This window comes from Triticum dicoccoides, chromosome 3A (assembly GCF_002162155.2).
Source record: "Triticum dicoccoides isolate Atlit2015 ecotype Zavitan chromosome 3A, WEW_v2.0, whole genome shotgun sequence".
In the NCBI taxonomy this organism is placed as follows: domain Eukaryota; kingdom Viridiplantae; phylum Streptophyta; class Magnoliopsida; order Poales; family Poaceae; genus Triticum; species Triticum dicoccoides.
Genome location: NC_041384.1, coordinates 63,661,044 through 63,673,958, shown reverse-complemented (window position 1 = coordinate 63,673,958; position 12,915 = coordinate 63,661,044). Strand labels below are relative to the sequence as shown.

At 44.3% G+C, this 12,915-nt stretch overlaps 1 protein-coding gene across 10 annotated transcripts; it reads right to left on the bottom strand.

The window, feature by feature from the left end:
- Window positions 1-219: 219 nt before the first annotated feature.
- Window positions 220-3,740, bottom strand: LOC119267162. Of its 10 annotated transcripts, none has more exons than XM_037548510.1 (7): window positions 3,228-3,739; window positions 2,564-2,672; window positions 2,179-2,469; window positions 1,811-1,879; window positions 1,046-1,163; window positions 813-899; window positions 220-496 (listed from the first exon to the last, which is right to left on the bottom strand). In XM_037548510.1, exons 3-7 carry the CDS (start codon window positions 2,365-2,367, stop codon window positions 480-482), a joined length of 480 nt encoding a protein of 159 aa, XP_037404407.1. In that variant the 5' UTR covers window positions 2,368-2,469; window positions 2,564-2,672; window positions 3,228-3,739; the 3' UTR covers window positions 220-479. The 10 variants fall into 10 exon arrangements, 5 of the variants coding, with proteins under 5 accessions (XP_037404407.1, XP_037404408.1, XP_037404405.1 ...); XM_037548511.1 differs by having other exon boundaries at window positions 2,564-2,664; XM_037548508.1 differs by having other exon boundaries at window positions 2,564-2,669; window positions 3,228-3,738.
- Between the last annotated feature and the right edge of the window lie 9,175 nt (window positions 3,741-12,915).

The window sequence follows — 12,915 nt, the reverse complement described above, 5'->3', positions numbered from 1 at the left end:
CGGCAGATTGGTTATGGCATAGGAACAACAGTTACCGGCAGTTCCACTGCCGGCACAAACATGATTTCCCAGCAGTAAATATGCCACAATGTTGCGTTTCACTAGCAAAGCTATTATTGGCAACACATACCTAATTTAATATTCATTCACCATGTTCGGCCAAACAGGAGAGATCACACAACTTAATAGATTCATTTCAATCAAAGTTACATATAGGGCTCATCCAAAACCTGAAACTTCATTCCATAAACATAACAGACCAGATACATATGTTTCAATATACATGCTTCAGCTTCCTGGTTCCATGGTTTTGTTTTTGCAGTCAATGTACATTGAAGCACTTAAAGATAAAGCAGTACAGTAAAAGAGAACAGGAAATGGCTAGAGGAAAGAAGTATCATCACTCCAACTTGCAGCTCTTGCCAAGCCTCCAACACCTTCAAGATCTTGCCAAACCTTCGGGAGAGGTGTACAATACCTTAATTATAATGTTGATCTACAATAGCGAAATGAGATCTGATATCAATCGAAAGTGCATTTGCATGCTGAAGATAATCAATTTCTAAACCTGAGTCTACAAAGGCACAATCTAGCACGATGTTACAGTCCATACATGAATGAAAATGCAGTTTCTATTGCCTAGACATTGTTCAGGGTGTGAATAATGAGCAAATAACTTACAAAATTATACTGGGATTATAAACAAACGACACAAGCAGCACTACAGATAAAGGTTAGAGGCAGACTCAATACTAAGTTCATGGCTTCTATGAAATAAGTGAAACACTGGACCATTTTGGATAAAGGTCAACCTGTAGCATCGAAAGCACGCAACGCTCCACGGAATACATTTGCTCTTTCACGACGCCCGTTCAGTATCATTTCCGGTAGGTGGGACACTTGTAAGTTTAAATATCTTGGTTAAAAGATGTATGCAAGGTCAAAGGAAATAGAAGAACATATTAATATCAAGATGTGTGAACAAAGAGTGAGCGAATCAACCATGCAAATTTTGGTCAAAATGTAGTGAGTAGGATATATTTACATAGTCTATCTGTTGAATGCGGCACAGCTATTGCAAGTGCTTGAATGACCAAAATAGTAGCTTCTTGTGACCCATCTTCAAGAAAGTCATCCATTTTAATATGTATCTTGTCAACAACCTGGCAGTGCAGTCATGGACTAAGGGCATTATACAAACTATTACTAAGGGAGTATAATGTATAGAAGAAAATTAAAGAATTATGCTTCCATACCATGTCACTTTTGAAATGCTGAGCAACAGCTCCTAATGCATCTATACTAGTGTATTTTACAGCCGAGTTTTAATCAGAACCAAGAGTAATAAGTTCTGGAAAAACATGAGTCGATTCAACTTTCATAACAACATAGGGTACCTGTGTGTTTAATCAATACATAGTACTACAAGGAACATACCATACCCCTGATTCATTCATGTAACGGTAATTTTACAAGTGCTTTCAGTAAAGTTGTAAAGCTGCATCACTGGTTTTTAAATTGGTATAAGAGCTCACAACCATCTCCAACAGAATACGAAAGATAGTACTACATGGTGCTCCTCCAATATGCTACACATGATAAGAGGTAAAATACATGAAAATAGTGCATATTCAACAATATCATGATATTTTCTGCATGTATAGTCAGATTACAAACCAAAGAAACCGGATCGCACCAATGATCTCGGCAGTGTGATGCATAGCTAATGAACCATCCTTCGTGTTTTTCATAAGTAATTTCCTTAAATATTCTTTTAACTATTGATGACTTGAAGGAGAAACGAAAATACCAAACAATAGCAATGGAAGAACACGTATGATAGCGAGTTTTTCAGCAACGGAAGTTTTTGGACGGAAACCTGCAGAACAATCAAAATGTGTAAACTAAAATAACTATAGCAAGGAGACCCACCGTTTAAACACATGGATTCTTATACGAACTTTGAACTGGATTGAGAGGAAAATAGGTAAAATCACCACTTTCAGTAGCACCAGCTGCTATAAGAAATACACGTAACATAATGTGCTCGATATATTCTTTTCCATAGCATCCAGATACAGCCAACACGTAAAGAATTTTCCAGGAAATAATTGATCATAATTTATAACTAAAGATGGTAGGATCAGTACATGAGATGGTGTTATTTTTATGTTTTACCTTTGTGATCACTTTTCTTAAGCTATCGTCTTTTGCAGGCAACAAGCAGGCAAATGAAGTGTTGTGGCGGCTGACCTCCTTCACAATTTTGTAGTGCTTACGATGTGTGACAAGGTGCCAACTCTTATGGGAGTATCCATTCATGCATCTGAAGCTGTCATGGGGATGCGCTGCTTGTAGCTTCTGCATCAGATGTATAGGGAGGAGACATACGTAGAGCCCAAGTTAGGCCTTGAGTACAGTGCTTGTAGTTAGGCTTCGAGCACCACCTCCATTGATCGATCACCCTGACTGAATAAATCAATCACATTAATATTCTTCCATGTAACTAAGAGAAAGGATGATACATGATGTGATATGTTGAGCAACAAACCATGAGACCTACCTGATGGCTGAACCTACATGCCAACAACGCATCTCTTGCTGCAGTCCAGTCACAGGTGGTAATATATGCATGTATGCCCTGTCCAAATCGAGCGGCTTTGACTGAACTTCTTCCCCGTCAAATGCAGCAACAAGAGAGATCGATATTACAAAACATAGTTGTCCAATTCGAGTTTTTCAAATAAAATACAGCAAATAAAACTCAGGGATGGGACAGAAAATAGCAGTAACAAAGCTACAGAATAATTTATAAGGAGACCAAAAATAATTCATAAGCACACCAAAATAACAAATCCAATAGATGTACACATCTAGGCATCCACAACAACAATATAAGTCAGTAATCTTAGAGTCTAATGGCATAACTTAAGTCCGCATAACAAGTAACAGAAGTCCAACTCTCTCATCTCCAAGTCCCAAATTGTCAATAGCCATCAACAAATTATTATTGTAAGTAGCGTCTATGTCCTACCCATCACCATTATACATATATATATGCACTGCACTAGCACCGGAAGAAACAGAGCAAGAGCAGCAAAGCAGTACATGTACAGAGAGAAACAGAGCAGAGAGCAACATTGGGGATCAAGAACAGAGAAGGGGAGGAAGAGTAAGGAGAAGAGAGGAAGAGGATGAGGAGAAGGATGGGCGGAGGGGAACCTTACCTCGCCAGAGAGGATGCCGACTTCACCTGCGCCGATCTATGGATTAGAGCAGCGGGAGGTGGTGCTGAAGTTCACAAGGAGAGGATGGGAAGAGACGTTATCGAATGGAGCTGAACGGAGCTGGATGGGGGTTGAGAGGAAGATGCGCCGTCGCCCGCCACACTTCGATGCGCCGCCGGATGGATTTCAGAAGAGGCTTGGTTCCCCTCCTGCCCATGCCGATTTCCCTTCGGCATTCGAGGAGATCCCGGAAGCCGCTGCACGGGGAAGCACGGTGGCAGAGGATGGCGGCGGCGCTAGGTCATGGAGAACGAAAGCGGTTATGGCCGGGGAGGAAAGCATGGAGAAGGCGAGGATTCCTTGGTGGTAGTTGGGGGCGGCGAAGTGTGCTCTGCGGCGTGATCCGGGAGGGAGCTGGATCTAGGGTCTTGCAGAAGGTGGTCGGGGGCGGCGGTGGTCGGGGGAAGGCAGGTAGATTTGGAGAAGAAAGTGATTTGGGGCACAGGACCTAAGCCGTGACGGCGTCCAAAAGATTCTTTGATGCGATTTTTTTTCTCTCCCGCGCTCTATTGCGCCAGCAGAGTTTAGGCCCATTTATTTTAATCTGGCACCACACACAACAGTCCTGGCAGATAATACGCCGGGTCTCGCATGTCTCGGCAGACTGTGTGACCTGAAAAGCAGGCATTATTGCTGCAGTCCTGACGCCCCGAATGGTTTACTTCTGCCGGCAGTTTCTCTGACCTTATGTACTTTTGCCGGCAGTAGCATGATTCCCGGCATATAATTTGCCCTTATTCTTGTATTTCTCCCGGCAGTTAACTGCCCCCAATTAAGGGTTGTGGTGTAGTGACAAACACGTATGCAAATGCAATGCACATGATGACATGATATGGGATGCATGACAAAGACAAAACACATGGAGACAAAAAACCGACAACGAGGAAAATAAAAATAACTTAGGCCGGAAACGGCAAGAGTTGGAGTACATATAAGGTAAATTACATCCGGGGTGTTACAACACTCCACCACTATGAAAGGATCTCGTCTCAAGATCTAGGACTGAAAAAACTCCGGGTACTCAAAACGGAGGTGATCCTCGCGTTCCCAGGTGGCTTCACGGTTGGAATGGTGTGACCACTTGACTTTGAGGAATTTGATAGACTTGTTGCGAGTCTTGCGCTCAGCTTCCTCAAGAATAGCAACGGGGTACTCACGATAAGACAAGTCTTCTTGGAGATCAGTGTCTTTGAAGTTGACGGTGCGGTCAGGAGTTTTGAAGCACTTGCGGAGTTGAGACACGTGAAACACGTCGTGCACGTTTGCAAAATTGGAGGAAAGCTCAAGTTGATAGGCGAGATCGCCTCTCTTGCCGACGATCTTGAAGGGACCCACGTATCTAGGGGCAAGCTTCCCTTTGATACCGAAGCGACGAGTACCTTTCATTGGAGAGACGCGGAGGTAAACATGGTCTCCGATCTCGAAAGCCAAATCACGATGCTTACTATCATAGTAACTCTTCTGGCGCGATTGCGCGGCTTTGAGATTATCACGAATGACTTTGCACATCTTTTCTGCCTCTGTGATCAAGTCATTTCCAAGAAGTTGACGTTCATCAGTCTCTGACCAGTTAAGAGGAGTACGACACTTCCTGCCATAGAGAATTTCAAATGGGGCCTTGCCCGAACTTGCTTGGAAGCTGTTGTTGTAGGAGAACTCGGCATATGGAAGACAATCTTCCCACTTCATACCGAAAGAGATGACACAAGCCCTGAGCATATCTTCAAGAATTTGATTGACACGCTCGACTTGGCCACTAGTTTGAGGATGAAAAGTTGTGCTGAAACGGATGTTGGTGCCCATGGCCTTCTGAAAAGAATCCCAGAACTTGGAGGTAAAGATGCTGCCATGATCTGAAGATATCAACTGCGGAATGCCGTGTAGAGAGACAATTCGGGAGGTATACAGCTCTGCCAATTGAGCTGCAGTGATGGATTCTTTGATAGGAAGGAAATGGGCCACTTTAGTGAGTTTGTCGATGACAACGAAGATAGCATCATTGCCACGCTTGGACTTTGGAAATCCAGTCACAAAGTCCATCTCAATATGGTCAAACTTCCATTCTGGAATGGCAAGAGGTTGGAGGAGACCAGCTAGTCATTGGTGTTCTGCCTTCACTCTTCTGCAGACATCACATTCATTCACGAACTGAGCAATCTCGCGCTTCATTCGAGTCCACCAATACGACTGCTTGAGGTCATGGTACATCTTTGTACTTCCAGGGTGAATAGAGAGGAGTGAATTGTGAGCCTCATTCATAATGAATTTACGAAGATCACCTTTAGGCACAACAATGCGATCCTCGAAGAATAGAGTATCCTTGTCATCAAGACGATAGCACTTGTACTTGGGTTGACTCTTGGCAATCCCAATCTTCACCTTCTTCACCATAGCATCAAGAAGTTGAGCCTCGCGAATCTGATCTTCCAAAGTAGGAGAGACTTGGAGGTTGGCGAGGAAACCTTGAGGAACAACTTGCAGATTGAGTTTGCGGAAAGCTTCACAAAGCTCGGGTTGGTAAGGCTTGAGAATCAAACTGTTGCAGTAAGCCTTCCTGCTCAATGCATCAGCAATTACATTGGCCTTGCCCAGAGTATATTCGATACTCGGATTATACTCTTGAATCATTTCGACCCAACGAGTCTGGCTGAGGTTGAGATTAGGCTGAGTGAAGATGTACTTGAGACTCTTGTGGTCAGTGAAGATGTCCACTTTTCTTCCCAATAAGAGATGTCTCCAAGTTAAAAGAGCATGCACAACTGCCGCCAACTCAAGGTCATGAGTGGGGTAGTTCTTCTTGTTGGGATTCAACTGGCAAGAGGTATAGGCCACAACTTTCTTCTCTTGCATCAACACTGCACCAAGACCTTGAAGAGAAGCATCACAAAAGACCTCGAACGGTTTGGATTCATCAGGAGGAGTCAGAACTAGAGCAATGACTAACTTCTCTTTCAGGGTGTTGAAAGCGATGTCACATTCAGGAGACCATACGTACTTGACGTGCTTCTGGAGAAGGTTGGAAAGAGGCTCCACGATCTTAGAGAAGTTCTCAATGAACCTTCGACAATAGCTTGCGAGACCAAGGAAGCTGCGGAGTTGCTTCACATTCTGAGGTGGTTCCCAATTCACAATTGCAGACACCTTCTCAGGATTCACCGCTATGCCCTTGGCAGAGATGATATGCCCAAGGTAGAGAACCTCATCGAGCCAAAACTCGCACTTTGAAAACTTGGCATAGAACTGATGTTCTCTGAGCTTATCCAGCACCAAACGCAAGTGCTTGGCATGATCTTCCTTGTTCTTGGAAAAGACCAAAATGTCATCGAGGTAGACCAAGACGAAGTCATTTGTGTAGGCGTTGAAGATGAAGCTCATCATGCGAGAGAAAGTTGGCGGAGTGTTGACGAGGCCGAAAGACATGACATTGTAGTCATATGAACCATAGCTTGTTCAGAATGTTGTCTTAGGGATATCTTGCTCATGAATACGAATCTGGTGATAGCCCATATGGAGATCAAGCTTGGAGAATAATTGAGCACCTTTGAGTTGTTCAAATAGCTCGTTGATGTTGGGAAGTGGGTACTTGTTCTTTATGGTCTTCTTGTTCGATGGACGGTAGTCGACACAGAGTCGGTCCGTTCCATCCTTCTTCTTCACAAAAGAACTCCACAACCCCATGGAGAAGAACTTGGTCAGATGAGACCCATTCGCTCTTGAATATCGAGTTGTTTCTTCAGCTCCTTCAACTCTTCTGGTCCAAGCTTGTAAGGACGTTTGCAAACAGGTTCCGTGCCAGGCTCAAGATCGATGACAAATTCAACTGACCAATGCGGAGGCATTCCTAAAAGCTCTCCTGGAAAGACGTCTTGATATTCGCAAACGACTGGAATTTGAGAGATGGCATCTAGCTCGCCCTTCTCATTGAGAGAAAACAGTCGAATGGTATCATCACGAGCGGCAAAACAATTACATCCTCAGACGAATGAGTCAATTAAATCTGCCTGGCACCACAATCAAGGTGAGCCTTGAGCTTAGAAAGCCAATCCATTCCGAGAATAAGATCGATATCCGAGTCACTCAGAACAATAGGAGAAGCTAGAAATTTGTAGTCGCCCAACGTGATAGTAACATCCGGGACGCAGATATTAGCTGTCATTTGCTTGCCCGGGGACACGATTTGTAAAGATCTTTGCAAATGCTGATAATCGCACTCATACTTTGATGCAAAAGGTTTAGAAATGAAGCAATGCGATGCACCAGTGTCAAAAAGAACTTTAGCAGGAACATCGTTAACAGGGAGGTTACCCATGATGACATCTGACGAGTCCTCTGCCTGAGCTGCATTCATCAAGTTGACCTTGGCGTGCTTGGGGTTATGCTTGACCACTGCATTGCTAGCAGATCTCACAGGAGGAGGTGGAGGAAGATGTCTCTGATTGAAGCATTTGTTGGCATAGTGACCCTTCTGTTGGCACTTGTTGCATGTGACCTCCGAAAGCGGACGGTGATACGGAGCACTTGATCTTGGAGCTTGAGACGAAGTCTTGTTCTGAAAGCCAGGGTTGGGTGGGTGGGAAGATCCACTGCCACCTTTGCTCTTCTGCTGATAAGGCTGACAGAACGGAGAAGGAGGCAGCCAATACTTTTGTTGCTTAGCCACTTGAGTTGAGGAAGAAGGAGTTGCATCTCTGACTCGCTTCTTGGAAGCATCGCACTTCAGTTGAGCAGTCTCTTGCTTCATTGCCATATTGTAGAACTCATCGTACTTCTTCGGCTCAAAAAGGACGAGAGCAAGTTGGAGATCTTTTCTGTGGCCACCCCTGAACTGATAAATCATGCTCTTCTCGTCAGGGACGTCTTGCTTAGCGAAACGGGCGAGCTTCTGAAACATGATGTTGTACTGGTAAACAGACAAAGAGCCTTGCTTAAGGTTGCGGAATACCTCACGCTTGCTTTCAACAACACTCTGAGGAATTCATCCCAGGTAATCACACGGCCTCCTCTGGAATCTTTGTATTGCCGAAACCATTCTGCAGCTTGTCTTTGAGTTGGAAGGAGGCAAACTTGACAAAGTCCTTAGGCCTGACGTTGCTGCACTCGAAATGCTTGCATATGTCCACGAGCCAATCATCAGCGTCTGAGGCCTCGACACAGTTGTTGAAGGTCTTTGGTTGGTTAGCAAGGAACTGGTTGAGTATAGCAAACTGATTCTGATTGTTGCCATGGCCTTGGTTGCACTCTTGTAGAATTTGCATGATCAGCTGCGTGTTTGCATTGGTAGCAGCCATCATAGCTTGCCATGCCTCCGGAGGTGGAGGTGGTGGTGGTGGATCCTGATTTTGATTCTGACCCTTAGTAGGAGCCATCCTGAAGAGGGTGACATCCGTTAGCATCTTGACAGACAAATATTGAAGCTGAATCGAAAAGGATCGAAATTGCAACATAAAGTCTTCACATCCGAACAAAATGAACGAGTGCATTCCAATTGAAATGGTCACATTTCCATAAATTGAGAAGCCACTTAGAATTGAGGTAGAAGAATAAAACAACAAGGTACAGACAAGAACAAATACTTGGTGAGGAATACCCAATCCCAAACCAAATATCCGCGAAAGAAGAACTAGAGCTACAAGAATTCCCACCTATGAAACTCCCGAACCTTTTTGGTTATGCAATCAGGTGTTGGGGATACAGGAGAAGCATAATATCTCACCCAAAGCTAGCAAACCCTACATCCAGCTGTATCCATCCTTCAACACATAACCAAGAAAACTTCGGAAATCATTTACCTCAACCTTCGAAAAGCATCCGTTATACAAGTTATGGCTATACTCCCGAACTCCCGCCCCAGTACTGGGTGGCGTTGAGGTTATCTCACCAACAACTGCATAAAAGAGATTTTCGATGTCGGCGAAACTCAGGTATTCCAGAATCTCAACGATAAAATTATGATGACAACACCTCGGAGCTCAATTCCCTGGGACACTGCCACAACCTATAAATGTCAGGAGGCACCAAGAACAATGTTCTCGTCACAAAACCATCGGAACGATTCCAAGATACCCGCGTGATCCTAATTTTTTTTAGTGAAATTTGAGAAGAGAAGAGTCAAAACTCTACGTCAGGATGCCTCACCAGAGCGATGAAGGGACTGAGGAGTAAAAAGAATTCCTAACTCTCCGATATATATAATCCTAAATGACTCAAAACATTTTTCTAGACTCAACAACGCCAGCGATTCGATCAAGCAGGGGGCTCCTAAGGTCGGGGAAGGCTCTGATTACCAACTTGTAACGCCCTCGATGCGGCTATATCTCCTATGTGTCGAAACACGACTTAAAGGCATAACCGCATTGAAAGCAATGTCGCAAGTGAGGTAATCTTCACAACAACCCATGTAAATAAATAAAGGGGAAAAGTACATAGTTGGCTTACACTCGCCATGTCAGACAAATACATAAATAAGTCATTACATTCATCCAATACACTCAGGGTCCGGCTACGGTACCAAAATAAAGATCAACCCCCAAATGCGACAAAGTCCCCGATCACCCCAACTGGGCACCACTACTGATCATCTGGGAAAGACACGTAGTAATGAAGAGAGTCTTCATCGAACTCCCACTTGAGCTCGGTCATATCATCTGGAGCGGCATCATCGGTCCCTACATCTGGTTTTGGAAGTAATCTGTGAGTCACGGGGACTCAGCAATCTCACACCCTCGCGATCAAGACTATTTAAGCTTATAGGTAAGGTAAGGTATGATGTGGAGCTGCAGCAAGCGACTAGCATATATGGTGGGTAACATATTCGCAAAAGAGAGCGAGAAGAGAAGGCAAAAGCACGGTCGAACAACTATGATCAAGAAGTGAGCCTAGACAACCTATGTCAAACATTACTCCACCACCGTGTTCACTTCCCGGACTCCGCCGAGAAGAGACCATCACGGTTACACACGCGGTTGGTAGGGATGGCAATTTTATTCATGGATCTGGATACCCATGGATACCCGACCCGGTTGGGTAAGGGTATGGAGCACATTTCTGCCCATGGGTCCGTGGATATGGATACCCACGAACAGCTGGGTTGGGCACAATTATAGTTTGTGCTCCATGGATATCCAATGGATACCCGTATGACATGTGGAGCCATATGCCAGTGATAGTAGAAAGAACGAATCAATGGGAAATGGCAGGCAATATGCAACTGGTGCCATAACCTATATGCTGCAAAATCAACCTCTGGTATGTCACACTTAAGGAGTCATCATATTACTTGTTGCCTACTTATGCATGTAGCTTATGTCGACATTTGTGAGTGAATGATGTTGAGTTAATTTGATCTTTGGGAAGGCTTCATGCTGACTTTTCTATGCCCATGGAGCTCCATGGATATGTGGGTATCCAACGGGTTTGGGCATGGGCACAAGTTGTGCCCATGGATAATTTGGTGGATGGGCAGAGGGTAGGAAGATGGGTCATGGGTTGGATTTGGACCAGCTCCACCCGCCCCAAACCCGGTCCATTGCCATCCCTACCATTTTAATTAAGTAAAGTTTCAGGTTATCTACAACCGGCCATTAACAAATTCCCATCTGCCCATAACCGCGGGCACGGCTTTCGAAAGTTCAAATCCCTGCAGGGGAGTCCCAACTTAGCCCATCACAAGCTCTCACGGTCAACGAAGGATATTCCTTCTCCCAAGACAATCCGATCAGGCTCGGCATCCCGGTTACAAGACATCCTCGACAATGGTAAAACAAGTCCAGCAACACCGCCCGAATGTGCTGACAAATCCCGATAGGAGCTGCACATATCTCGTTCTCAGGGCACACTCAGATAAGCAATCCGTACAACTAAAACCATCCCTCGAGTTTCCCCGAGGTGGCGCTGCAAGGGGCTCTAGTTTGGACCAACACTCAAAGGAGCACTGGCCCGGGGGGTTTAAATAAAGATGACCCTTGGGCTTCGGAAACCCAAGGGAAAAAGAGGCTAGGTGGCAAATGGTAAAACCAAGGTTGGGCATTGCTGGAGGAGTTTTATTCAAGGCGAACTGTCAAGGGGTTCCCATTATAACCCAACCGTGTAAGGAACGCAAAATCCGGGAACATAACACCGATATGACGGAAACTAGGGCGGCAAGAGTGGAATAAAACACTAGGCATAAGGCCGAGCCTTCCACCCTTTACCAAGTATATAGGTGCATTAAGATAAACAAGATAATATTATGATATCCCAACAATAATCATGTTCCAACAAGGAACGATCTCCAATCTTCACCTGCAACTAGCAACACTATAAGAGGGGCTGAGCAAAGCGGTAACATAGCCAAACAACGGTTTTCTAGGACATGGTGGGTTAGAGGTTTGACATGGCAAATGGGAGGCATTATAAGCATGTGGTAGGTATCTTAGCATAGGCATAGCAAAAGAGCGAGCATCTAGCAAGCAAAGATAGAAGTGATTTCGAGGGTATGGTCATCTTGCCTGCAAAGTTCTCAGAGTTGCCTTGATCCTCGTAGGCAAACTCAACGGGCTCCTTGTTCACGAACTCGTCTCCAGGCTCTACCCAAGCAAGAACAACAAGCAAAAGGAACACATTTAACCACGTGCAATGCTTGAACAACATGATGCAAACATGGTATGATATGCGGGATGCGGTATGCGATGCATATGCATGATTTGCAAAGGAATGATAGAACCTGGCCTCAACTTGGAAATCCAAGAGTTCCACTGGAAAGGTGAGGTGATTTCGGTTGAAATCGATATAAAGATCACCGGAATCGGGTGCACGGTTTGGAAATGGCAAGCAAAACAAATATGGCACCGGTCTGCGATAAACAGCAAGTAGCCATCTAAATGCATCAAGATAAATATGCTACAACACTCAAACATGACAACAAAATACATGGCAGGGATCCACTCATGATTCTTGACAAAAGATGAACACCGAGCTACGGCTAATTCACCCAATAACAGGTTCAAACAAGCATGGCAAAAGTGCAAAAGATAACAGGTTTCAGACTTAGTGAAATTAACAGCAAGTCAGGAATTTATCAACAGGAAGCAATCTTTAGAGCATGAAAACTATATGTTACAGAAACATATCATGACAAAGCAAGGCATGGAATGAAGCTACTCTAAGCATATAACAAAAGTCCCTTAGTGACCTTGAGCCAAAAGGGATCAGAAAATACAATTGCAAGCATGTGAACATAGCAAAAACATTAACAGATTCAGACTTAGTGAAAAACTGGAGCATGCAAAATAGATTAACAAGTAGGCACGTTTACGAGCTCGATGCACTCACTACGAGGCATTGCATGACAAACTAAGCATACACCCATCAAGAAGACATGGCATAGACGCTAGACATGGCAAGAACAACATCATAGCATGCATGGATCAACAACAACAAGCTCGGCAAAATTGCTAAACATGTTAACAATCTGCTAGGAACATTTTATAGCAAAAGTAGAGCTCGATTGACTCAAGCTAGGGTGCTCCATAATTGCAAACAAAGACATGGATGGATAGAGAACAACATTATCTACAAAACATCCTTACTAATCATCCTCAAAAGAGGCACGGATCACTAGGAAACAACATGAACATATGGCATTAAAACT